General features: G+C 29.5%; 4 protein-coding genes across 4 annotated transcripts; all 4 read left to right on the top strand.

The window, feature by feature from the left end:
- Nucleotides 1-663: 663 nt before the first annotated feature.
- Nucleotides 664-2,517, top strand: LOC127257376 (S-type anion channel SLAH4-like). Its single transcript, XM_051283766.1, has 2 exons — nt 664-1,613; nt 2,192-2,517. The coding sequence occupies exons 1-2, from the start codon at nt 762-764 to the stop codon at nt 2,489-2,491; spliced, it is 1,152 nt and encodes a 383-aa protein (XP_051139723.1). The 5' UTR covers nt 664-761; the 3' UTR covers nt 2,492-2,517.
- Nucleotides 2,518-6,429: 3,912 nt separating this feature from the next.
- On the top strand, nt 6,430-9,321 carry LOC127257409 (floral homeotic protein DEFICIENS-like). The gene is made up of 7 exons (XM_051283812.1): nt 6,430-6,659; nt 6,768-6,834; nt 6,925-6,986; nt 7,066-7,165; nt 8,049-8,090; nt 8,299-8,343; nt 8,999-9,321. Exons 1-7 carry the CDS (start codon nt 6,472-6,474, stop codon nt 9,179-9,181), a joined length of 687 nt encoding a protein of 228 aa, XP_051139769.1. The 5' UTR covers nt 6,430-6,471; the 3' UTR covers nt 9,182-9,321.
- A 2,840-nt stretch (nt 9,322-12,161) lies between these two features.
- On the top strand, nt 12,162-17,007 carry LOC127257533 (uncharacterized). Its single transcript, XM_051283993.1, has 7 exons — nt 12,162-12,382; nt 13,838-15,709; nt 15,782-15,839; nt 15,926-16,074; nt 16,203-16,289; nt 16,375-16,503; nt 16,578-17,007. The coding sequence occupies exons 1-7, from the start codon at nt 12,314-12,316 to the stop codon at nt 16,701-16,703; spliced, it is 2,490 nt and encodes an 829-aa protein (XP_051139950.1). The 5' UTR covers nt 12,162-12,313; the 3' UTR covers nt 16,704-17,007.
- Nucleotides 17,008-20,138: 3,131 nt separating this feature from the next.
- LOC127257299 (B-box zinc finger protein 21-like) lies at nt 20,139-21,372 on the top strand. Its single transcript, XM_051283676.1, has 3 exons — nt 20,139-20,442; nt 20,535-20,906; nt 20,997-21,372. The coding sequence occupies exons 1-3, from the start codon at nt 20,257-20,259 to the stop codon at nt 21,222-21,224; spliced, it is 786 nt and encodes a 261-aa protein (XP_051139633.1). The 5' UTR covers nt 20,139-20,256; the 3' UTR covers nt 21,225-21,372.
- Nucleotides 21,373-27,121: the final 5,749 nt, after the last annotated feature.

The raw sequence follows: 27,121 nt of genomic DNA, 5'->3' as shown, positions 1-27,121 counted from the left end.
TGACAACCATTCACTGGGACAAAAAAAATTATATAATTATATTGATTATATAATTTAATAAAATAAATAATTAACTTCAATACTATCAGTATGAGTGTTGATCTTTTAAAATCAAAACCTAATCCCTTGTCAATATTATATGTAGTTTTTAAATAAAATGAAAAGTACTCTATTTTCCAAATGAATGAATCATATTGATATTGATACAATATTTAAAATAATAAAATTTAGATAGTTAATTATAATAGTAAATTATGATATTATTTTATTATTTTTTATATAAGTAATATTATTAATATTTTAAAATAAAAAATATTTAGAATATGTACGTTAAAATTTATAGTATATAATTTGCTATTTTTTTTTATTTTTTATTTTTCCCAAAAATATAGTACAAATTGATAATAAAATATCTTTGTCCATAGAAAAATCATATTCAATAATTTAGTTTCCATTCGATAAATAAAACTCAAAACCTATTTTAATTATACATAATATAATAGCCTAAAGCATAAAAAGAACACTAGCCAAATTCATTCAAACTCCTTTTATTTATTTTTTCTACCAATTATAGGCTATATAGGAATTTTAAAATTCTTGTAAAAAATAAATCCTGTCTCAATCAAGCAGCCAAGCAAGAATTTCAATAAATAATTAACCATTTCTTACTCTCAACTATATATACAACAAAACATAAAACACACACAATTAACCAAAGGAGTGAATTCCGAATTCCCCGAATTTCAAATCTTCAAGAACCAATGGAGACCCAAAAAATGTCTGAACCAAACACGAATGATCCAATGAAGAAAACAGTAATTACCTTGAGAGAAATTTGCAGGTTGGATTCGATGGGTGCGATCCTGACCAGAATTCACGCTGGTTGCTTCGGAATCTCCCTCTCTCTCGGCTACCAAGCTTTGCTTTGGAAAGTTCTGCTCAGGCCCCAGAAGAATTCCAGAATTCCATTTTCAGTCCCTGAGATTTTCTCCACTACTTTTCTGACCGTCGTGTGGTCGTTCTCTGTTCTGGTCCTCGTGCTCCTGTCCCTTCTCTACGCCCTCAAGTGCCTCCTCAGGTTCCAGACGATAAAGGCGGAGTTTATGCACCACGTCGGTGTAAATTACCTTTTTGCCCCCTGGATCTCCTGGCTCCTGGTCCTGGAGTCCGCGCCCTTCGTCACGCCTCGCAACGCGTCCTTCGTGGTCCTGTGGTGGATCTTCGCAATCCCCGTCGTCATCCTCGATGTGAAGATCTACGGCCAGTGGTTCACCAAGGGGAAGCGCGTCCTCACCGCCGTCGCCAATCCGACCAGCCAGCTCTCCGTCATCGGAAACCTCGTCGGCTCCCGCGCCGCCGCGAAGATGGCGTGGACCGAGGTCTCCATCTTCCTTTTCTCCCTCGGTATGGTGCATTACCTCGTCCTCTTCGTCACGCTCTACCAGCGCATCCCCTACGGCGCCGGCCCCCTCCCGGCGATGCTCCGCCCTGTGTTCTCCCTCTTCTTCGCCGTCCCCAGCCTCGCCAGCCTCGCCTGGTACTCCATCACCGGTAGCTTCGACACGGCGGCGAAGATGCTCTTCTACCTCTCGCTCTTCATCTTCCTCTCTCTGGTACGGAACGGAACGGAACCTTCCAAATTAGGGTTTCCAAAATTCCCAAATTTTCAATTCCGAATATTTATATTCCAACGTCGCTTTCGTAAATCTGATTTAATTAATTAAAATAAGGTTAAATTGCATGGTTTCATAAACTCTGGCTAGCGCACTCTTGACGGTCTTTGTTTAACGCTATTTGGCAGTGTTAAAATTGTGAATAAATTTCTAAATTTTAAAATTAAAAATATATTTATTTTTTTATAATAAATATATTAAAAATAAATATTTTTTTCAGATTTTAAAAGTTTATTTTTATTTTTCTTTAGTATAAATATAACAAAAATAAATATATTTAGAATTTTAAAAATTTAGAAATTAATATTTTAAAATTTATTAGCAATTTGAGCACATAAAATACCATTAAATAATGACCATCGGAATTAGACGTAAAATTTATGCAACTATGAAAAAATTTGATGCAATTATAAAAATACTAAAAATTTGATGTAATTTTGTAAAATTTTGTGCCATTTAACCATTAAATAAATATATTTACATATAATTAATTTATTAATTATTTTTTTAAATTAAAGATATGCAGGCCGTTATTATTTAAAAAATCAATGAAGAGGTTCAGCGTAGCATGGTGGGCGTACTCGTACCCGATCACAATGCTGGCGTTGGCGTCCACGCGCTACCAGCAGCAAGTCCCCGGCCGATTCCCGCGCGTGGTGAGCCTTCTGCTGTCCGCCTTGTCCGTTATCGTACTGTTCGCTCTCCTGCTTTTCTCTGCGATGAGACCTAAATCGCTATTACCTAATCACGATTCTCTTCACGCTGCTCTGCCCACACATCGTTCTTCAAACACGACTATTCCTTCAGCAACGCCATGATTATTTATTTATTTATTTCGCACAAATATTTGGTGTAACACATTAGTTAATTAAATTCAATTTAGTATTTAATAATTTTGGGTGTTCTTTTTTTAAAAAAAAAAAAAATTACATTTTTTTTCAAAAAATTATTTTCTTCATCTCATTTTGTGTCTAATTTATTTTAGATACGAAAATTTAGATAGAGTACAAATTAATAAGTAATTAAGAGGTATATTGATAAAAATAATTATTGTGTAATAAAATTAATTTTAAATTGAAATTAAAATAACTAAATATTATAATTAAAATTAAAAAATTATAAATAATAAAATTTAAAATGTATGATCATATTTTTAAAAATTAAATGACAAATAAGGTGGGACGAACATAAATCAAAATAGTTGACGGAAAACATGGGACACAGAAAATAATATATTACATATATTTATTATTTTTATATTTTTACGTTTTTCTTTATACCTCGTATTAAAAATCCGCAACAGACATTTTAATTGTCATTAAGATTATTACTATTATTTCGTTTTTTCAGGTGTATGCAATAATTATTATTTTCCCCAAAATTTGGTCACTTATTTATATACATATAGTACTAGAGTATTAATTTTCTTTTAAATTTACTTATATTTTTAAATAAGAATATCAAATAATTGTTTTTAACTATTAACTTTAATACTGAATGGCTATTTTAATTAACTATAAATTTCCATAACTTTTACTGAGAGGTGATTGAATTTCGAGTTTAATTTTTTTATATTATTATTATCATTATTATGGTAAATTGTTTTTTTAATGCAATAAGTATAGCATTTTGCAAACTAGTTTTATAAATGAAAATTTTTTCGCTGTTTTAGTCCTCTGGTGTCAGAGACGCCTGCGTGGCTCACCGGAGGTCACATGTCCGTCAGGCGTCGCTGACCTGGCGGACACGTGGATTTTATTTTATTTTTTTCATTTTTAATTTTATTTGTCTTTTTTAATTTTGTTTATTTGGTTTAATTGAAAAAAAAAATTAGTAAAAAAATTGAAAAAAAAAAAATCCACGTGTTCGTCAGGTATCGCTGACCTGACGGACACCTGACGGATACGTGGCTTCCGGCGAGCCACGCGGACGTCTCCAGCGCTGGAGAACTAAAACAACGAAAATTTTTCACCTATAAAACTAGTTTGCAAAATGCTCCCGTTATTGGACTTAAATAATAAGGGGTCACTTACGGCACTAAAAAATAACCGTTTACCTTACTATTATTATTATTATTATTATTATTATTATTATGTAGTTGCAGAAATTTGTGTTACGTTTTTTAGTCATTATTTCCAGAGAATTTGGAATAATAAAATAAAGCTACAATTAGTGTGGGAAGTGAAGATTGCATTAAGGAACCAAAGTCATACTTCCCAATTGCATTAATACTAACTATATTTTATTTAATCACCATTTTCACGTCGCATTCGATATATATATATATATATATCAATAATATCCGTATTGAATATATTATTTTTATTTTATTTTATTTTTCACTTTCATTTTCACGAAAACAATATAAAAATAGAAAGATTACAACGCTGATTTTGACTCGATACCTAACTCGTTTAGCTGGGATCTATTCTAATTATTCGGGCATCGAATTTGATATAAGTTTGAGTAAAAAATAAATAAATATTTGAATTAATTGAATATTGAAATATTGTGAAATTCATTTAGTGGGGTCCTAACATGCAGGTTAATTAATTGTTATTGAAAATTTAATTGAGACAGTATGTTGTTAGCTGGAATGTATGAAGCCAAATTGCATTTTTGCTTGCAATAAATTGACACAAAATTATTTAATTTATCTCACTAGAAATTTAAATAAATTATGACTCATTGAGCAAAAAATTAGAAAATGTAATAAGTTTGGTAAAAAAAAATATGCCCAAAGATAGCCAAAAACAAATTCAAACACACAAGTTAATGAAGTCAGAATTTAGTAGATATTAATGTATATTGACTTTGAACTAAGGGCTTGTTTACTTGAACTTTTTTTTTAATCTATTTTTTTTTATATATCTTATTTTTTTATTTTTTTAAATATTATATGATCCCGTCTATATAATACTTCCTTCATCCAATTTCTATTGTCCTAAAGTATATTTGGATAGTTTTTTAGATGATTGTCTTTATGTTATAAATGGACAAATTTGCTCTTAATGGTACGACAGAGATTAAAAGTAATAAATGAATGAAGGGTAAAATTGTAAAATTTGTGTTTAAAAAAAAGAAATATGACAATAGTTGTTGGACGTCCCAAATAAAAAAATAGGACATTAATTTATGGACGGAGGAAATAATTAATAACAATAATAATAAAAAGAGCTCATAGATAGTAGTTCTAAGTGTATTTTTAGATGAAAAATATATTTTATTAGCAAGTATGTGTATGAATTTTGAAATGTTGAAAAATAAACTCAAACACAACTTTATTGTGTCCCTTTTTATTCATATAATATATATATATATATAAATTTACACTCCTATTTACATAAATAAATTGAGGAATGTATACTAAAAGTTTAAATATTTAGGTAAAACGATCGTTCAGATCATCTACGTAATATCAGAGCTATAAATAAATTTTTTTAAGCCAGATCTGCCGTGACGGATATATCGTGGCCGACGCTAGCGGATTCACCGACGCTACGGCTCCCCGGAAGGCGGCACGACGCAGAACGAAATGCGAGTTTTCGGGCCCTTCCAAACCACCGGATGTAGGGATGGTGTCTGGCCTTGCTGTTACAATTCTCTAAGATTCAATTCTTTGTTGCTTCGATTCGTCTTCGAACTCTCGATTCGTTCCAAAACAATTCTCTGTTCCGTCGCTGCTGCCGCCTCTCCAATGAATCATTTTTCCGAGGTTACAGATTCAATTTGTCTGACTTCTTTTCTCTGTATTGTTTCATTGATCAAAGTTTGTTCATCTTTAGGGATATGGTGCAGTTATTAATACGATCGAGGGTGTACGGCATTCCGACTTCCAAATTTCAAAGACCGCTAGGGTTCCACTGAACACCACACGACTGCGTGAGGTTATATCATTTATTGTAAAATTAACTTTGATATAATATTTTGTAAATAAAGAATAAGATAATTTTATAAAAAATTGTACAAAATAAATGATTTTGATTTCAATAAAATCACAAAAGAACAAACTCATTAGATTTTACAAACATTTTAATCTACATTCATGCATACACATATGTAATGTATTTTTATGAAAAGCAATTTAAATTAAGATGCTAAATAAAAAAATCAAATTTTGAAAACAATTTTTGTAATAAATGGAACACACTAATTTATAAATCCAATACATCAATGACACATCGACATCAATCACAAGTGAATTTGAAATATCAAGAATCAACACCAAAAATCACACACACACACACCCGCATGTGTGCGTGTGTGCAATAGTGAAGTGAGTTGAGACTAGTGATTGGGTCCCACACCCAAAAACTCCTTTTTCGGAGATTTTTGGAATTTTATAAGTATTAAAAAAAAAAAAAATTAGTATTTGATTTGATATTTTGTAAGAAAAAAATATATTTGATTTGATATTTTTTAAAAAATAAATAGTATCAAATAAATAAAAATGTATTGCGTAAACATTGGAAAAAAAATAAAAAATTTTAAAAAAATAATAAATAAATAAATAAAACAAACAAGAAGTGAGTGATTCTTAAACTACTTTATGAAGCACTGTCACCACTCTTGCACCGATTTAGCAACTCTTTCCATTTAAGGAAACTCCTACCAACACACATAAAGCCTCCCTCTCCCCCTTCCCAACCCCCCTCAATTGTGCAATTACCAATATACCCTTCTCTATCAAATACTTATTATACCACATTATTATATCCATCATCGTCTTCCCCATTAACACAATCTTGCAATTTCTTCCTGCAAGATCCGATCCACCCACCTACCCAACCAGAAAGAAATGGCTCGCGGGAAGATCCAGATAAAGAGGATCGAGAACCAGACGAACAGGCAGGTCACCTACTCCAAGAGGAGGAATGGTCTCTTCAAGAAGGCTCAGGAGCTCACTGTTCTCTGCGATGCTAGGGTTTCCATAATCATGATCTCCAGCACTCAGAAGTTGCACGAATACATCAGCCCTACCATCACGTAATCGAGAATCAATCCAATTCATTTTTCCATTCGTTCAGATCTGAGTAATTTTATCTATTTCAGTTTTTTAAAATTAGGGTTTTTCTGATTTTTTCCCCAAATTAGGACGAAGCAGGTTTTCGATCTGTACCAGAAGGCCGTTGGAGTCGACCTTTGGAGCACGCACTATGAGGTCGTCGTCGTCATTCATTTTAATTTGCTAATTGATTCATCCAATTTTTAATTAATTTAATCTTTTGGGGGGAATTGCTTTGATTTACAGAGAATGCAAGAACACTTGAAGAAATTGAAGGAGTTCAATGCCAATCTTAGGAAGGAGATTAGGTCTCTCTCTCCCTCTCTCTCTCTCATATATATATATATATATATATATGTTTGATTATTACACTGATCTGAACTGCAGACAGAGGATGGGGGAGTGTCTGAACGATCTGGGCTACGATCAAGTGGTGAATCTTATTGAAGATATCAATACTTCTCTCAGTCTCATTCGTGAAAGAAAGGTATATATATACATATATAATTATATATATATGTGTGTCTTTCTATTACCAATCTTACTTTTTTCTGCAGAATCCACGTCTAGGATTTTCTTACATATGTCTATATATATATATATATATATATCTAGAGAGAGTTTGAGGGAAAATTTTCTTCGAGATAAAAAAATATAGCAAATTTGAATGAAATATTCTGTAATTTTGAGAAAGTAATTATTACTACAGTATTAATTATGGAATGAGAAAACATTTTTATCCAAGAGTTAGTCGAAAGAGCTTAAGAAAAAACCGTCGGTTACTTTACTTCACCATTTGAGGGTAATAAGAAAAAGCTGCAACCTACGACTCCCATTTACGTAAAATATCATATCTATAGTTTACAAATTTAAATAAATCAATAATAAATTCCTAACTATAGTCTTGAAAACAAAACCCTTAATTTGAATAATTTGGGTTTTTTTTTTTTTTTTTTTTATGATTTTTTTTTAATGATTTTTTCAAAAAATTAAAAAAAAAAATATTTTAAAAATTATATTAAAAATTAATTTTATATTTAAAATCCTATATTAATATTTATTTCCTTTGCATCAAATAAATATTCAAAATTAAAATTTTATTATTGAAACCTCAAACCTCCCACGAATACACTCATATTAAATAGTCTATTTTGTTCATCTTTCTTTATCTACATGGAGTTAACAAAATTCAGAAATGTATATAATAAATTTATACATGATATTTTATAATTTATATCTTAAGCTATTATTATTATGATTATTATTATTATGATTATTATTATTATTATTATTATTATTATTATTATTTACCCTTCTAAGTATTCATCTTACCAATAAATATGTCCAATTCTTGTATCTATGTCACTCAGTACAAAGTCATCGGAAATCAGATCGACACCGGCAAGAAGAAGGTATGTAAAATTTCATATACAAGTAAGTAATAAATCCTACATGAATTAATTCCGATGGTGAAAAAATTATGAATATTTTAGTAACGTTTTATGAAAAAGATCGAGAATTGTAACTTTTTAAAATCTTCATTCTTTTGTATTATTGTACTTCATTATTTCTTTTCATGAAATAACTATTTGTTTCGTCTCGTTGTTTGTTCGACGACAGTTGAGGAATGTTCAAGAAATCCACAAAAATCTTATGCTTGAATTCGTAAGTGCCCTCTTCACGATCATGATCATTTAACTTCTAATTTTATTTTTTTTGGAACAAAATTATTTATAACTCACTTATGTTTAAAAATTTTATACTATTTTTCTTTATAGCTTAGAAACTACACAATATTGCCCCTTGCTTGAAAGAAACATTGCAAAAAATCCTCAAATGTACTTACAATTTGAAGATTTCATGCAATATTTTTTAAAATACGAAGAAAAATTATACAGTTTTTAAACTACGAAAATATTATACAAACTTTCTAAATACATTATAAGAAATTATATATTTTTTTAAAAAAAAAAAAAAAATTACCACCTTCATTTCTTACTAAGGGTATAGTAAAAATTTAAATTTGAACAATTGTATGATGTGATATAAATAGATATTGGTATAATATTTTGAATGTAAAATTAATTTTTAATATAATATCAAAAGTGAAAAATAAATATTTAATTTGATATTTTTTTAGAAAAATTATAGTAAATAGTATATATAAATTTATTATATATAGTCTTACAAAAGAACACACTTTGAAAATTAAGTGGGTAAAAAAATCCACAAAAGTTCAATTTTAAAAGTAAATATTACAAAATCCCATTTTTAAAAGTATTTTTTTTTTAATTTGAAATTTAATTTAATTAATTTATAGGATGCTAGACAAGAGGATCCACACTATGGATTAGTCGAAAACAACGATGGCGATTATCTTGGTTTCGGGCCTCATATTATCGCGTTACGCCTAACTCAGCAGCCGCCCAATCATTGCCACCCTCCTGGCCTTCATCGTGGTGGTGCCGCCTCGGACATCACCACTTTTGCTTTGCTCGAGTGAGGTTCAGTTCGATTCGATTTTCGCTATAATGTGTTCATGAATAAATTAAAAAGTTTGTTGGGAGTTTGTAATGTGGAGTGTTGTTTTGGTGTATTGTTGTTGCTATGGTGTTCTTGAATTTTATGTGACAAATATATATATATTTCTAATAGACTTTTTTTTTTTGTCATTGAAAATATAAATATTCAATAAATTTGTAGCATAGGTCAAATTACTCTATAATTTTATAAATTTACAAAACCTATTTAGTAAATATTTTGACATGATTTCATATATTTTTCTAAAAAACAATGTAGTGAATATTTTGAGAGTATAAATTTCAATGCATATAACATTGACCTTTTTTAAAAAAATAAAAATAAAAATCGACACCCTAGAAAAGTATGTGATGATTTATGTAATATATATTGTATTTTATTCAAATATATACAGTGCTCTATAGTAATATATTTGAATTTTATATAAAAGTATATATGGTATTCTATGCAGTATCAATGTAATGTAATTGTTTATAAAACATCGATCAATAATTCAAAAGGTACTAACCAAAGAGTCCAAAAAATTAAAAAATTGATTGGAACTATCTTACCACAATTAATAGTTTTTATTCTTTCGGGAATTTAAATTGAAATCAACATTATTATTTTGTCATAATTTTCAAGAATTATGTCATTTTATCTAACAAAATATTATTTGAACCAAAAATTTAAATTTAAGATTTCATTTCAAACTAATTTCAAACTACAACTAAACAAACCCTAAGTAAATCAAACTCGGACTCGGTATTGAGTATGTCTCAATTGGTTGTCGCCCACGTTTCTATTGTGTTAATTATAATAGAAAAGGATAATAAAAATAATATTTAATGAGATATTTTTGCGCGAGAAAATATGTTTTTTTTTTTTTTTTTTTTGAAAATCTTAAAAATTTCAAAAAATTTGGATAAAGAAACAAAAGATATAATGATATATAGCCATGGATAAGTTTTAAATTTATACAAAGCCCATTAACTAATTCTTCAGCCCAGGCTAATTTTTGTAAGCCCAACTGGCCCAATTAGTATTTATTTCTGTATCAAATTTGGTGAAAATAATTAATCCGTGCAATTAATGACATTTATGACATAAATGATTTGCCACTTATTTCTCAGAATTAATTGCCGACCTAAAATGCATTAATTTTATCAGATAATAGGAATAATAATTGATTATGGCAATATATATATATATATAATTATTTCCTTGGTTCACGTTCATTTCTCTTCTGATTGTCATAATAAAAAATATATTATAAAAAATCACTATATTTTTATATTTTTTTACTATAAAAAAATAATAATTATTATTCATTTTTGGTAAAATTCTCTTGGATTGTCATAAAAAAATATTCTCGTTTTTTAAGTAAAAAAGTCACTATATTTTGTATTTTTTTTACTAACAAAAAATAATTATTATTATTCATTTTCATTAAAATTCGTGTCCAGTCAAATGAGCACATGTTTAATAAATACTCTATCCGTCCACAAACTAATATCCTACTTTTCTATTTGGGATGTCCAACAACTATTGTCATATTTTTTTTAAACATAAATTTTATATTTTTACCATTTATTCATTTGTTACTTTTAATTTCTACCGTACACTTAAGGACAAATTTGTTAATATATAACAAAAAGACAATCACCTAAAAACTCTTGTAAATATACTTTAGGAGAATAGAAATTAAATTAATTTTTATTTTCTAAAGAACTTGGATGGCAAGTTTAATTAATTAATAATAATATATAATTATATTTGTGTGTGTCGTTTGTCCACCAGACAATGATGTGAAACAACAGATTTTATAATTGTTTTTTAAAAATTAAAAATAAAAATAATAAAGCAAAGTACAACTCAACATTAATAGTATGACCATAGTGATTTTTTTTTTATTATTTTTTTTAATCACGATTTGTTATATAAATATTAAAATATTATTTTTTTTTTTCTTTTTAATAGGTTTTGTCTAAATAAAAGATTTTAAAAATTCTATTATATATCTAAAAATATGAAAAATTATTTTTTTTACAAATATTATATTAAAATATTATTTAATAAAATTTTAAATTAACAAGTCAATTTCAAATCAAACATAAACAAGTAATAACGGTGTATGTATATTGTAAAATTGTTTAAACGAAAATATAAAAATAATAATTGTTGATAAATATATTAATTTTCTTTTTAGAAACATATTTTTCACAAAATCATGAATATTACTTTCTTTCCGTACAAATTAGAACATTCGATTCGACATGCAGATTAAAATAATTAATATTTTATTAAAAAAAGTAATAAAAGTAAAAAAATGTAGTTGACGTTAATTTTGAAAAGTAAATTAAAAATAATAATAATAAAAAAATATAATAAAAGTAGTGATTTTTATAGTAAATAAACATTGAATTAAGGATAATAATTAATAGTTAAAAGTTAATTTGACGTGAACGAGAGTAAATTTGGTAGACCAAAGAAAGTACTATAGTATAATTTTCTTATGGTGCCTTTGTTTGGTAGATTTTTTCCATATTTCACTATTTATTCAATTTTTTTTAAAAAAAATATCAAATTACATACTTAATTTTTAATTTGTATATTATACTTAAAAATCAATTTTATATTCAAAATATTATATCAATACCTATTTATATTATATTATACATTATTTATGTTCAAAATTTTTATTATTCAAATCTAAATCCAAAATCCAAACTCTTGAACCAACACACCCTTAATATGAAAAAATCTTGGTTAAAATTTGACAGAGATCCGGGACTTCTACACCAGTAAAGTTTCTCCCGCACCGACTCACTGGGCCCCAAACATCAACAGCGCAAGTACGTTCTGGCGTCGGAGTTCCGGGTGCTCCCAAAACAACCTAAGTCCGCCGTACGGCCCTCCTCCAAAGCAACAATCTTTTTCGTTAAATTGGGAGTGGGGTTTTGGCGTTCGGCGTCGGCCCCTCAGATGACCCCTCAAATGGAGGTTGGAAATCTTTTTAAATACTAATAAACAAAATTAAAAAAAAAAATAAAAATCTGAGAGAATTCGAAGGCAGAAGAAGCGGAAAGCGGCGCGTTGAAGAGAACGGGTAAAGATGGGAGCTATGGCGCCGCCGACTCACTGGACGCCTAAGGACGACCTTCTGCTAAAAAACTCCATCGAGGTATGCGAACGATTCTCCCGCTACCTTTGTTGTATACGTCTTAGTTGTCCTGATTTCGCTCGTTTTGCGATTGGCGAAAGTTTGCTTGTTCAATCGAACCTAGCAATGGCGGCGGCTGTTGCCGTTTCCAGGGTTTAACAATGGGAAACCCTTTTTTCTTTTTTTTTTCTTTTTTCTCTGGATTTCGCCTGATTTTTGTATGCAGGGTAAATCGGGTTCCCTTTTTTTATTCATCTGAAATTTCGCTCTGGCATTGCGATAATTTTTTGTTTATTCATTTTATGTTTGTCGAATTCTGGTGTTTTGCATCTGTTGAGCGTTCGAATTTGTTGAATTAGTGTGGTTTTTGGAGAATCAATTGTTGTGAATTTCGTCTTGAAATATGGCTTTGATGGAATGGAATTTGTTCTGTGGAGATGTTCTTATAATGTTGGAAGGAAATTGGAAGGATATGTGCTTAAACTTGTTTGTAATGGCTAATGAATTAAGGAACAATGTTCGACGACAATAGTGTTTTTTTATTGTGATTGGCACAGAGTCTTTGTATATTTTGATGCATTTTCAGTTTGAAGTGGTGGAATTCTCTCTAATGGTGATGCAGGAAATGGTATAGTTTAGATTTTTGATCGAGAAGATATGTGAAATTGGATGACTGGTGCTAATGTAGATTGATTTAGGACTTTGTTCCATCTTCCTAATTAGAATGAAAGTTTGATGATCTTAGCTGGGATGAAGTTGAAATGGTAGCTTGCTGTTGGGTTACTGATTTTCGGAATTCGTCTTGATGCTATTAATGATCCTTTCATAATAAATATGAACATTAAGAATTGATGTGATGAATGTTGTAAGCAGTTTGTACATTTCTTAACAAAGATGGATTCATTTGATTTTGCAGTTCATGTTGCTTGAATAATCGTCATGTTCTTGTGAATTTGTTCGCGTTCAATGCTTAATTCTACGAAGAAAATAAACAATTTTATGATATAAATTATAATCCCTTTTACTTTAGTGAAGATGTTTTCTAAGTAAAGATTTCGCCCCTGTGATAAACAATCCGAACGGTATGCTTCATCGTATGTTAATTAAATTCTTCGAAATTGTAGGGTTGCCTAAAGATTTTGTTTGTTTCCCCACTTACGAATTTGGGCTCGTTTTTAAATGATTTGGTTTTCTATTCAATGCTTATTTTCACCTTTGTTAACGATTCTTGATTTCATGTTTTACGAACTCAAATTATATGTGGTGATTTCATGTTTTCGTGTAGGATGGCGCTTATGTTAATTAAATTCTTTGAAATTATAGGGTTGCCTGAAGATTTGTTTATTTTTCGCCTTACGAATTTGGGCTCGTTTTTTAATTGATATAGTTTACTATTCAATGCTTATTTTCACCTTTGATATCAATGCTCGATTTCATGTTTTACGAACTCAAATTATATGTGGTGATTTCATGTAGGATGGCGCTTCTTTGGAAGCTCTGGAAAAAGGCGCGGTGCCATTTTCTCAGCGTTACACGATGCAGGAACTAACAGATCGTTGGCATTCTCTTCTCTACAATGATATCATTTCGAAGGAGGCGTCACTTCCCATGGCCGAGATTGAGATTGCTACAATCTTTAATCCATCAAGAAACAAGTCGGAAAGCTTGAATGAGACAACGGGTTATTCCAGGAAAAGAAAGAGCGAAAGCATCCGGAAAATTTACTACGCCAGGCGTAAAAGAATCCGTAATGAACCATTTGACGTGATGCACCTAAATCCTCTTTCCGGGCCGAGTCATTCGATTCTTGGAGACATTAACAAACTTCAATCGGCGGATTGCGGAATCGGCAATCCAATTTCTATTGATTTGGGCATTCAGAACCCGGACTTCGACCTCGGGCATCATTCTTTTTCTGAATTTGGGAGAAATGCGTCTGAAAGCCTAGCCTTTCCCTTCGAAGAAAATCTCTCGCCTTTACATGATCAAAGTCAGGTTCCCGGATTCGATCAGTTGAAACATTTGCCGCTTTCTAATATCTTTGATTCAGAGGGTGTAGATAATAGAGAGAATGCATGTTTGGAATTCGGAGACCATTCGTTCGATAGCTTCGGATGTTCGTCGCCTCTGCCTCAAATGCCGGGTTGGAATACTTCCCCGGATATTCCTGTTACGGATCTACCCTTTCAAAATGAGAATGTTTGTCTGGCTGGAGACACGTTTCTATTGCCGCCATGTGGTGTCGCGAATGCTGACGATCCTTGTACGAGCTCCAGCATGAAAGCTCCACTCCCCTCCGACACCATCAGCACTGAAGATTATTTTAACGATCTGTCTGATACGTTGTTCGCCCTTTCTAATGAGGACGAGCTGAAGGAATCCATCGACAAGAATTATCTGGATAGCCTGGGCTTGCTTTTATTGAATTCCCCGAACAGGGTCGAGTTGCCCGACGCCAATTTAGACCCGCCCGTCGAAGGTGCGGCGGAAGAACAACATTTTCCATCGAGCGGTGTACATTCCGCCGCACCAGATGTTGAAGAGGTGCAATATGGCTACGAACCTGAAGTTCAAGCTCCCGATGCTCTGGTGGCGTCTTCTGCATCGAATCAGAAAAAGCTTGGACCTGAATATCGCAACGGAGTTATCTGTTGCGTGTTAAATACCGAAGATCCCGAGATACCGAGTAACGATGATGTTTTTCTACCGTTCCGACGCCCCTCTCCGACGAGTCCCTCGGGTATGCCATGGAGATTGCACGATTCGAGGTATTTCACATCTTTTTCGCCGGATATTGTGAGCAGTCGGAAGGAAAATGTTAGATCTCATGGGTTGGTAAACAACCAAATTGCGTCGAGTAGATCCATCCGGGTGCCGGAACCTTCGCAACCATCGGATATCGGCTTGAAAGGTTCGACGGGAAGTCAAGGTGTTAAGTTCGAGTTGCCTAAGAGTAATGTCCATCATGCTGCCGTTAGAAATTCGAGAAACCATGATCATATCAGCTCAGCAAATGCAGCCGCAAACAATGCAATCGACGGAGCTTTACGGGACATGGGACGAGGAAAAAGCGTTGATTATAAATTTGGTGGCAATTCTTGCTTCGACAAGTACAAACCTGTTTGCCCCGATGCTCGCCCAGTCCTTCAAAATGGGCCTAGCAGTAGCAGAAATGTGATGAATATCAAGCCGGAAATTCTAAACGATGAGCGGACGACAAATATGGACTCGACTTTGCATGATGCAGCAGTCGAAAATGCAATCGATAAGCTGCTGATGTCGGATCCGGACGAGCAATGGTCCGACTACGATTTTGATGTTCCTGATTTCTCCGATGTTGAAGCAATGGTAAGAAAAAAAAAAAAAAATCGACGTCTTTTTAATCCTTAATTTTGAGTGTCCGGCTCGTCGCTTTTGCAGATTCTGGATATGGACTTGCAACCCCCCGGCGAATATGCTTTAAGCTCCAACCCGGATGGTAGTTTTCATTTTCCATATATGCTCGATATTATTCGTTCCGATTAACGATTCTTTTGCCCTGCTACGAATATAAAAAAATTGCAGTGAAGCGGTATCAGCACGAGCAAACGAAGCGAACTATCGTAAGGCTGGAGCAATCTGCTAATGCTTGCACGCAACGAGCCATTACTTCACAGGGTGCTTTCGCCGTTCTGTACGGCCGTTACTCGAAATACTTTATAAAGAAAACGAAGGTATGTTGTTGCGATCGGAGGTGTTAAAATTGTTGTCAAATTAAAGCATTTCTCGTCTAGCAGCTGTCGATCGAATATAATTTGATACGTTACGGACCGATTAAAATTACAATCAATTTCGCTTTCAGGTTTTACTTGGCAGGGCGACTGAAGACACCGCTGTCGACATCGACCTTGGAAGAGAGAAAAACGGCGGAAAAATTTCTCGAAAACAGGTTATTTGCTATCCAAAGCCTCCTATAATTGCGGGATTACTTTTTCTGTCGAAAATTTATCATCTTTGTATCAAAATCGGTTCAGGCGATCGTGAAGATGGACGCTCGAGGAGAGTTTGAGCTGAAGAATCTCGGGAGATGCTCAATTTTTGTGAACGGGAACGAAGTGCATACGGGAGAGAGCGCCGGCCTTACTTCCAGCTGTCTTGTTCAGGTAACATTCCATTACGTTTTTGCTCGATTATTTTTTTAGCGTTTCAATCAAGCGACCAACGAGTCGATCTTCAGATAAGGAATTTGGCGTACGTGTTCGAGACGAACTGGGCGCTCGTTAAGCAATACAAGAACAATGTCGCACCGGAAGGGGATGGCGGAGAGCTACCAGATATGAAACCGAATCTGCCGATGAGCTGAGCCGAGCCGAGCTGAGCAGGAAGAGAACTCGCCGAAGGTGGTGTTTTTTAACCTCGGCGGTTCCTTTTGTCGATGATCGGTATGTGTTTTATTTCGATGTACAAGTTTGCCGTTTTCCGGATACAAAATTTAGGATTAGAGTTTTCTTCGACATTTGCCGCCGCCGTTGGATTATGCTCGTCCGACCGGCGTCGCCCGGCCGGTTTTCTTCTCTAGTTTTTAACCGGAAGGCTCGGTGAAGATGACACTGTTTTGCTCTTTGCATGTTTGCATTTATTATTTCTTACAAAATCTATTATTGAATATATATATATACATATTATATTTTTTCAAGATATTTTATAATTTTCAATTACAAAAATTACAAATTTAAAAACATAAGGCATTCCAAAATTTCTCATTACATGGACTTGTTTGTTTGATTAGTGTTTTGGTTTGAATTTTATTATTTAGTTTTTCTCATTATATATATTTGATATTTTATTTATTTTTTTATTGACAATAATAAAAAAGTGTAACAAACACACTTTAAATAATGAGTTCGGATTCAATGAATGCATGGGAATATATACATTCTAATATTTGGGAGAATCTTAAGAAGCATATTATTATGTATGTAATGAAATTAAATGAATATCGAAGAGAATAAGGTAGAGAGAATTTCATATTTACACTTTTTTGACTTCGCACAACACAATAGATAGATAAGATTGGCCATTCGACTCACTTGTACAACTGTCACATAAATTAATTTTACATTAAAAAAATTATACTATATCTTTTGCGTGTTAATTTTTTTTTATTTTAATTATTATATAAAAATATAGTACAAATTAAAAGAAAATTATAAATATCTTATAATGCTATTACAGTGACGTTTTTAATGTTAATACAATGACGTAAATATGACCTTTAAAGACGCATGGAGGAAATAAGTTTTATCTGGTACAAGTTCCAATATATATATATAGAGTTTATTCTATCATTTTATAAAATATATATTATATAAATTATGTTAATATATGTGTATATTGTATATATATATATTTATTTATTTATTTTAATTATATTTATAAGAGTTATATCACCCAATAATATTAAGCAAACAAATCCAATATTTTCAATTCAACATTTTATTATTTTCAACCTCAAATCTAACTCCAAAATCTACCATTTGTTTGCGAATTTAAATTTTAAATAATAAAAAATTTAATTCTATATAATTGTTTGATGTGAAACAAGTATATGTTAATGTAATATTTAAACTTTGATGTGAAAATTTTAACTTTTCCTCCATAAAATTCCATCTAATGCATATTGGCTTATATTATTAATACTAAAATTTTATTTTATTTTTTCTAACTATTTTTCTCAATTTTCTTTTAAAGATGAGAATGCATGTAATTTTGTTTTACCATCTACATAAAAACAAATACGTTTATAAAAATTTAAAATTTTCTGTCTTCTATAACTTAATTCATATAAATTATGTATAAATATATACTTATTTATTTAAATTATATTTTATATAAAATGATATAGGGGAATATAATTTTTAAAATATAAAGAACATATTTAACATAGTTATGGTGTTGGTCATAATACACATGTACAAGTATTTGGGCTACACAACTTTTTAATTTTTTAATTTATTATTATTTTTTTATTTTAACAAGGAAAATAATATATATACCCTTTTTCCAATACATGTGGAAATATGTATATATATATATATATATTTTAACAAATATCAATATTGGTCAGATCTAAACTTTATTTAATCCAATATTTTAACATAGTTTTGTCGTTTAGCAAAATAATATGTCATCTGTGATGTAATGACCGATTTTCAGTCGATCCTGGGACTTCCAGTCCCCTTAACACAAACCAGCGAAATCACTGTGAGAAGGACTCGAAGGCCTGGGACCCACTCCCCAGGCGTACACTTGAGTAAACTAATTGTTTTGCCATTTAAAGTATGATTAAATTATTGGTAGCAATTTTAATAATAACTATAATAGTTGGAAATAAACTAAATAATTAAGTGATAAAAAATTTGCTTATATTAGTTATATAATTATACTTACCATATTTTATGCCCTTTCTTCATTATGAAACCTTAAATGATAATTGCATAATTTTTATTTTAAAGTATACAAAAAATTATATACTCCCTCCGTCCCACAACTATGTATTCATTTGTTTTATTGCACGGGGTTTTAAAAATATTAGTATTATATTGGGATATAGTAGAAAAAATTGAAATGACTAAAATGACCTTATTAGTATTTGTGTAATATATTAAAAGTTGTAAAGATATTTGTAATATTAGGTAGATAGTACATTTACTTAAAAAAAATAATAATAAAAAATTTTTTTTGTTATGGGACAAACTAAAATGAAAAAATAATACTAAAATAAGAAAATTAAATAAATATCACTCTTCAAATTATTTAAAATATTTATTGGTTGATGATAAGATTAAATATATATTATAATCAAGAATATTAAAAAATAAAAATAATTATAATAATATAAGATTGGCATGAACATGAAACCTTACACATAAACAGTAGCCAAGATTTTATTCCACATAAATTATAGTTTCTGTGTTTCCAATTTATTTATTTATTTTTATTTTTTTTTTGATATAAAGCTTAAAGGATATTGATATTTAATAATAATAAATACAAAATAATGTTAAAATGCCATTTTTTTTTTCTTATTTATATAAAAAAATATACTTTTAATTTAGATATAAAATATAATATCATTTGTATAATAATATAATAAAATAAATAGTTATCTCGTAATGTGATAACATATTTATAATAAAATAAAAAAAGGAGTATATGAAAATTCATATTTAAATGATTTCATCCGTTTGTATATGTTCGTTTATTTTTTTAAGTAATTTTTTTTAATATTAGTATTTTATATGTAGATAGTATAAAAAATTAGTAATAATTAAATTTATTCTTAAAAAATGATAAATTAACTAAATAATTATAATGATATTTTTATAATAATATATAAATGTAAAAATTTATTAAAATTATATAGAAAACATAATTACTAAAAAATAAAATAAAATTGACTTCAAACAAATCAAAATCAAAATGACAACATATATAAATATTTTATTAAATATCTATATTCCGATTTTTCTAAAAAATATTAATATTAAATTTTGCAAATCCTCATCCATTTCCCTTTTTGTTTCACCAACTACTGTCCCATGGTTCAAACTTCTGACATACCCCCTCCCAAAAAGTCCCGGGACTCCGACGCCAAACGCATTATCACCGTTGATTTCATAAGGTCGACAAACGGACGGTCCAGATCGAGTGGGAGTTAAGCTCCAGCGCGTAATGGAAAAATATAAGCGAGATCCATAACAATAGATCACAATAATTAATGTCCAATAATGGAAGATGGATCAATAAATTAATGAAACCTCCATAGCTTTTTCTTCCCCTTCCCTTCAAATTTTTCAATCAAATTCCAAAATCCGCCCAAAAAAAAAAAAATCAAGAAATTCCCAAATTAGAAAATGAAAATCCTCTGCGATGTCTGCGACAAGAACGAAGCTTCGCTGTTCTGCGTCGCCGACGAGGCGGCGCTCTGCGCCGCCTGCGATCACCGCGTCCACCACGCTAATAAGCTCGCCGGAAAACACCAGCGGTTCTCCCTCCACCACCCCTCCCCCAAACACGCCCCTCTCTGCGATATCTGTCAGGTCTCAATCCATTCAATTTGAAAAAAAAAAAAATTTAAATTTTTTATGAACAGTGATTTAATTTAATCGATTTTGATTTTTGGTTCTTACAGGAGAGGAAAGCGTTTATGTTTTGCAGACAGGATCGTGCGATTCTATGTCGGGACTGTGATTTGTCGATCCATAGAGCGAATAAGCACACGCAGAACCATACGAGATTTCTTCTGACGGGGATGAAGTTGTCTGCAAATTCATCTCTTTACTCGTCGTCGCCGGCGATTACGGCGGCGGCGGAGCCATCGCCACCGCCTCCGCCGCCGCCAATGAAACCCTCAATCGAAGCTATTTCAATGGAATCCAGCCACCAAATCAACGGCGCCGCCGCCGCGGCGAGTAGCATATCGGAGTACTTGATCGAAATGCTGCCAGGCTGGCATGTGGAGGAGCTTCTGGATTCTTCTTTCTCTTACAATGGCTTCTGTAAGGTTTGCATTATTATTGCTTAATTCTCCATTAATTAATTTAAATTCTTCTTCTTATTATTATTCTGTTAATTTATTTTTTAAATCGATCAGAGTGGTGGTGGTGGAGACGACGATGAGTTGCAGAAGAAGAGGGTTTGTGTCCCTCAATTTCAGACAGAATTGAATCGGAGTTCATCGATGATCATGTCCAATTTGGGATTTGATGAATTTGGATTTGGATTTGGTGAAGACAGTTCCTTCGTTGTTCCACAGATGTCTCAATTATCTTCCATGGCTGCAGCTAACAAGAAGAGGTCGAGAAATACGAACATTCATTGAAAAAAATCGATCGAAATTCACAAATAATTCAATTCCCCTCTTCCTAATTTAGGGTTTTTTTGATTTATTATTGATTATGTAATCTTGATACCTGGTTTAAATATTTCTTTGAATGGAATCTAATTAATTAATTGTATTTTTTTGTGAATCAATTTTTTTTAAATTAAAATAGAGTTAAAATATATATATATATATATATAAATCTTACTATTGAATTGAAACAGTGGAAGTGACAGCTGGAAAAGGGCTACAAGAAATGGGTTCATTCCCTTTTTCATATTTTTGTTCCTCGATCTCAAAAGATTAATGGGACACACACTTGTATATTTATATATATTATACTCTCTCCGTCACCGTGTACGAGTTTTAATAAAAGTGAGTAATAATAGTTATTTTTTTCTTTTATAGTAATAAAAAGTACAAAAGTATAATAATTTTTTACTTAAAAAAGAAACGAAAATATTTTTCAATGACAACCAAAAAAAAAAAATGAGCATAGATTTGAATGACAGAGGTAGTACTATTTAATTAACGTTACAAATATTCTTTTTACAATATATTATATAAATGTCATATTTATACTTTATTACTTATATTTTTATAGTTTTTTAATACAAATATCATTTATTTGTATTATAAGACATTAATAGATGTATTTTGTCTTCTTTTCTTGATTTATATTATATTTTAATAATAATAATTAATATTTAAAAATTAATAAAAATAAATATCAACCTTTTCAATCGACGGAAAGAGTATAATATTTGTACGTATAGATGAAATGTTGTCCGATTCCAGAAAGGTCTGAGGATCTTTATGATTAGATAAGGAGTACACAGTGGCAAATGTTGTCTGCTTATGTTATTGTTTATGTCCAGTACTGACTACCCCACGCCCACCCCCCACCCCACCCCCACATTAATATTCCACTTGTGTTTATTGCCCTTTCCTGAACCTTCTTCCTCATCAATGCCTAACCCTAATTAATTTAACCAAATCCCATATCATCCCATTCCTTATCTTGGTGGGTGGGGGTGGGGGGGGTGTTGAGTTCTTGTTCTTGTTCTTGGCAGCCAATCAGAATGAAGTCAACGAAATACCGTTAACGGGAATTCAAAATATTATGGGCCAAAATCGAAACTGGGGTTGGCTGTTGGCAGCCCTAATCCATACAGCAATCACTCTATGCTACTAATTAATTCATTCATTGCCATTAGATAATTAAGGGTGTATTTATATGCATACTTTTAAAAGTCTTAATTTATTAATATAATATTAGTTTTTTTTTTTTTTTAAATATATATATCAATTACTCGTTTCTGTTATATTAAATATTTATTTAGATTTTTTTTTTCTAAAATTCTAAAAATACCTTTATAAACAGAACGAATATTTCTCTCAATGGGTATACATATTTGCTCGTTATTTAGGATATTTTGGATATAAATAAAACAAAAGGCAGCATTTTTTTTTATACTCTATCCGTCCATATCTATTTATCCATTTATTTTTTATACGGAGTTTTAGAAATATTAGTATTATACTGAAATATAAAATAAATAAAAAGTAAAAAAACCTAAACTAATCTTATTAGTATTGTACGTTGTGCATTGAGATGTAGTAGGAATAAAGTAGAAATTACTAAAATAACCTTATTAGTATTGTGTGATATAAAGATAATGACATTTGTGTAATATATTGTAAATTGTAAAGGTATTTGTAATGTTAGGTAGATAGTATCATTACTAAAAAAAAAAAAAATAGATACTTTGCTATAGGACGGATTAAAATAAAAAAAATGGATAATTTGTTAGGGACGGAGGGAATATATTGTAAATTTGATTAATATTTGTAATATTAGATATATAGTACATTTACTTAAAAAAAAAAATAAATTTTGTTATCAGACGGACCAAAATAAAAAAATAAATAAATTGCTAACCTTAACCGCATAGCTTGATTCTAAGATGCATAACACTTGGAAAAGAGTCGATTTAGAGCCTTAAGAACATAAATTTAATTGCGCCCAACCCTCTAATATTAAAAATTGTTATTATTGCAACAAAAATAAAAAATAAAAAATATATAGATAGATAGGTACAGAAGCAAAGACAAAGAATAATTAATCAAAATTGGAGGGTGGATACAGACAGCCCTTGTCGAGCTGCAAAAGGAATTTATATATAAATATGGGGCCAAAAATTTATTGCCATCCATCATCATATCACCCCCAACTGGATCTCCATGTGTGTCTATATATATATATATATATATATATACTTATATATAGATATAGACAGTGACGGAAACAGCTTCCGAACGGTCGGTAAATAATTGGATAAATGGGTTAAATTTTAAGGCTATTATAAATCAATGTAGTCCATCATTGATTTACTCCCTTCGTCGCACATAATATGTTCCTATTTTCTATTTTCGTCCGTCCCACATAACTTGTCCTTTCTATTTTTGGAAATATAATTAGTCATTTTAATCACATTTTAAATTTTAAATTTTATAATTTTTTAAATTTTAATTAAACTATTTAGTTATCTTAATCTTAATCTATAATTATTTTTACTAAATAATAATTATTTTTACTAATACACTTCTTAATTACCTAAAAAATTATTATGAATAATTATAGTTGTCGAACTAAGTCTGATAAGCTAAATGACACTACACAAACCATAAGTACGTTCTTCAAATTGTTTGATTTTAAATTTATATGTGTTTAGAGTAGATTTGGTATTGTTAAAAGTTATTGGTTATTTCTTTTTTAGATTCTCTCCGGTTTATTTATTATGTAATACTTACCGTTTTCCATAAAAATATACTATTGTTTTTCTTTTTTTATTAAAAAAAAATCAAATTTATTAATACAAATACTCTTTTGTTATTTGTATCCATCATTTATTCATTTTATTTTTCTTTGCTTGTTTTTTTTGTTTTCTATTCTTCTCCATCTTCATATTTTTTTACATTTAAGTATTTCAGATATAACATTTTATGAAAAATTAAATTATTTTTATAACAAAATTGGAAATAATAATAATAATAATAATAATAATAATAATAATAATAATGATAATAATAATAACAAAAGAGACAAAGGGAATTGAATTGAAGTTGTCAACCAACATTAGCATCCAAAAAAATATATAAATATGAATATGAATATAACAAATTACAAGATAAAAAAAAAATGATAATAAATTATTTAGAAGATAATAAAAAGTAAGTATCTAGTAATATATTTTTTACATAAATTATACTAAATATATAAACATAGATACAAGTAAATTAAACAAAACTATAAAATAAATAATAATTAATTTATCACCTTTTTTTTCACTATATTTTACCAATTTTTATTAAATTTTCACTAATATTCTCATTTAACTTTTTACCCATTCTATTTTTATATTGAAGTAATGTTATTTCATAATTTCAGTATCTAAGCAAAATGACGTGGACGCAAAAAATGTATTATTATTATTATTTTTTTGTCATAAAAGATTTACATTTATTAAGGTGAATTAGAAAAAAAAAATAAAAAAAAATAACATTTTTTATTATAGTTGTTTATGTTATAAATAACAAAAATTACAAAATATTGACACACATAAACATATATATATATATATATTTATACATGACAAAATTGCTGGCATACACATATATGATAGTGACTGATTTTGATATCATCCTGACCAAAATAAGATGACACAATCTAAATATGGTAACAGATAGGACATATAATTTACTTAGTTGTAATTTAAAATTAGTTTGACACGAAATTTTAATTTATATTTAAATAGTATTTTAATATGATTATTTATTAAAAAAATAGTGTATTTTTATTAACAATTGTGCATAATAAATATATATTTCCTTTGTTCAGCTAAAAAAAAATTAAAATCTAATGTACAGTAATTTTATTTTTACATAATTTTTAAAAATATTATCCAAAAAACATATAATATACTAATGTACAATATATACATAATGATAAAAATTAATAGAAACACACAGAACATTGTTTGTAATATTTCTACAATTTTCCGTACCTCACCACAAAATCACCTAAAATTATAAATATATACTTCATTCTTTCAGCTAGAAAGTATACATATTTATATTTTGGATGTCTAATTACAAAGTAAACATTTCATTAAATACCTCAATTTTATTTTTTTTTTTTCACAAATACCCTTAAGGGCTGTTTGGTTCATGAACTTTTTTTTTTGTGGGATTGGGATTTCACACAGTAGGATTTATATGTGATGTGATTTATTATATTTAGGATTTGAAATCTCATATTGTGTTTGGTTGGTAAAATGTGGTGGGATTTATATTTCGTGGATTTGGATTTTTTATATTCTAAATGACATAATTGTCCTCTTATGAATTTTATTTATTTTGACAAATTAAACCTCTAATTCATTATTAATATAAATTAAAAAGATATCAATAATTTTATAAGATGACAATAGATTCGCGTAAACTCGAGACCCGACCGAGCCCGACCTATTTATTTGAAGTTGAGTCCAATTATTTGAGTATTAGGTCTGGATCCGGATCATAATCAGGATAATATAATAATATATCAACCATACATATCAAAAAATAATTTCGAATAATATAATTATATTAAAAATATTTTTTGAGTTCAACGTATTCATTATTTTTATTATAATATTTTTCTAATAAAATACATAAATTTTAATATACATTGGATCCGGTACATGTGTAATTTTAAATTAAAATTTAAAAATTGTAAAAAAAATGGATTTATCGGATCCATCAAGTCTTACCGGGTATAGTCTCGGTCGGATCTAGTATAATCGGATACAATTTAAATCTCGGATTTAACAATATATATTTGGGATGGATATCAGTTCCCACTGAACCCGATTTATGACCATCCCTATAATTTTATAATTCAAATAAAATTTATAATAAATAATAATTTAAACAATGAATTTATTAATTTATTTAAAAAATATTGTACAATAAAAAATAATATAAATTTAATTAAGTATATAATTCAAATAATAATTAATGTTAAAATTATTTAATTATTTATATAAATATAATACTATTAGTTTTTTTATTAGAGGATATAAATGTAAAAATTAAAATTTTAAGAATGGGATTTAAAAGTAATAGGTATCCATTACAAAAAAATTAGGATTTTAGACCTCTTTTTCAAATCCTATCATTTTATATTCCACCTTCTTTTTCTTAACCAAACATGAATTTCATAGGATTTTAAAATTTAAATCCCATGGAATCCCATAAAATCTTTGAACCAAATAGCCCCTTATTTTACCTCACATCGTTACTTTTACACCAAAAAATAAAGACAAAAATATCATTACACTACTTTTAACTATTCATTATAATTAAAATACTATTATTTTTTAAACACCGCGCCAAAAATAAATGTTTACTTTAGGTGTGGACGGAGAAAATACTAAATAAACACATTCAAAATCTATGTGGGTGTGTATTTATTTATTTATTTTTAATTTCTAATAAATTATATTTTTGAACAATTATTATATATTATATATATATATATATATAAATGAAAGAGGGACCATTGCATGTAGAGCACCAAGTTGCATCTTTATACACCCTTTTTCTCATCAATTTATTTTTATTTTTATTTTTATTTTTGGTGTTTTAATGGATATATGTATATAGTTGCACAAGTCTTGCCAACATCCATTCATCACTTTATGATTATTTTATCAATATTATGCATGCATGTTGCATCTTATAAAAAATAATAAATACGGCTTTCTTTTATTTTATATTTTTATTTTTATTTTTATTTTGTATTTGATTTTTCTATTTAAACAAGTAAGATGTGATATGTTGTAGAGAAAATT

The sequence above is a fragment of the Andrographis paniculata genome, unplaced genomic scaffold (genome assembly GCF_009805555.1).
Source record: "Andrographis paniculata isolate CXL003 unplaced genomic scaffold, ASM980555v1 Contig57END, whole genome shotgun sequence".
NCBI lineage: Eukaryota > Viridiplantae > Streptophyta > Magnoliopsida > Lamiales > Acanthaceae > Andrographis > Andrographis paniculata.
The sequence above is the reverse complement of the archived record's forward strand: the minus strand, read 5'-3'. Positions and strand labels throughout refer to the sequence as shown.

Bases quoted from the DNA above. Each gene is read 5' to 3' on its own strand.
- LOC127257299 (XM_051283676.1), top strand. From the start codon at position 20,257: ATGAAAATCCTCTGCGATGTCTGCGACAAGAACGAAGCTTCGCTGTTC. The intron at 20,443-20,534 runs GTCTCAATCCAT...TGGTTCTTACAG, and splicing joins CTCTCTGCGATATCTGTCAG to GAGAGGAAAGCGTTTATGTT. The intron at 20,907-20,996 runs GTTTGCATTATT...TAAATCGATCAG, and splicing joins CTTACAATGGCTTCTGTAAG to AGTGGTGGTGGTGGAGACGA.
- LOC127257409 (XM_051283812.1), top strand. From the start codon at position 6,472: ATGGCTCGCGGGAAGATCCAGATAAAGAGGATCGAGAACCAGACGAAC. The intron at 6,660-6,767 runs GTAATCGAGAAT...TCCCCAAATTAG, and splicing joins TACATCAGCCCTACCATCAC to GACGAAGCAGGTTTTCGATC. The intron at 6,835-6,924 runs GTCGTCGTCGTC...TTTGATTTACAG, and splicing joins TTTGGAGCACGCACTATGAG to AGAATGCAAGAACACTTGAA.
- LOC127257376 (XM_051283766.1), top strand. From the start codon at position 762: ATGGAGACCCAAAAAATGTCTGAACCAAACACGAATGATCCAATGAAG. The intron at 1,614-2,191 runs GTACGGAACGGA...TTTAAATTAAAG, and splicing joins TCTTCATCTTCCTCTCTCTG to ATATGCAGGCCGTTATTATT.
- LOC127257533 (XM_051283993.1), top strand. From the start codon at position 12,314: ATGGGAGCTATGGCGCCGCCGACTCACTGGACGCCTAAGGACGACCTT. The intron at 16,290-16,374 runs GTTATTTGCTAT...AAATCGGTTCAG, and splicing joins GAAAAATTTCTCGAAAACAG to GCGATCGTGAAGATGGACGC. The intron at 16,504-16,577 runs GTAACATTCCAT...GTCGATCTTCAG, and splicing joins CTTCCAGCTGTCTTGTTCAG to ATAAGGAATTTGGCGTACGT.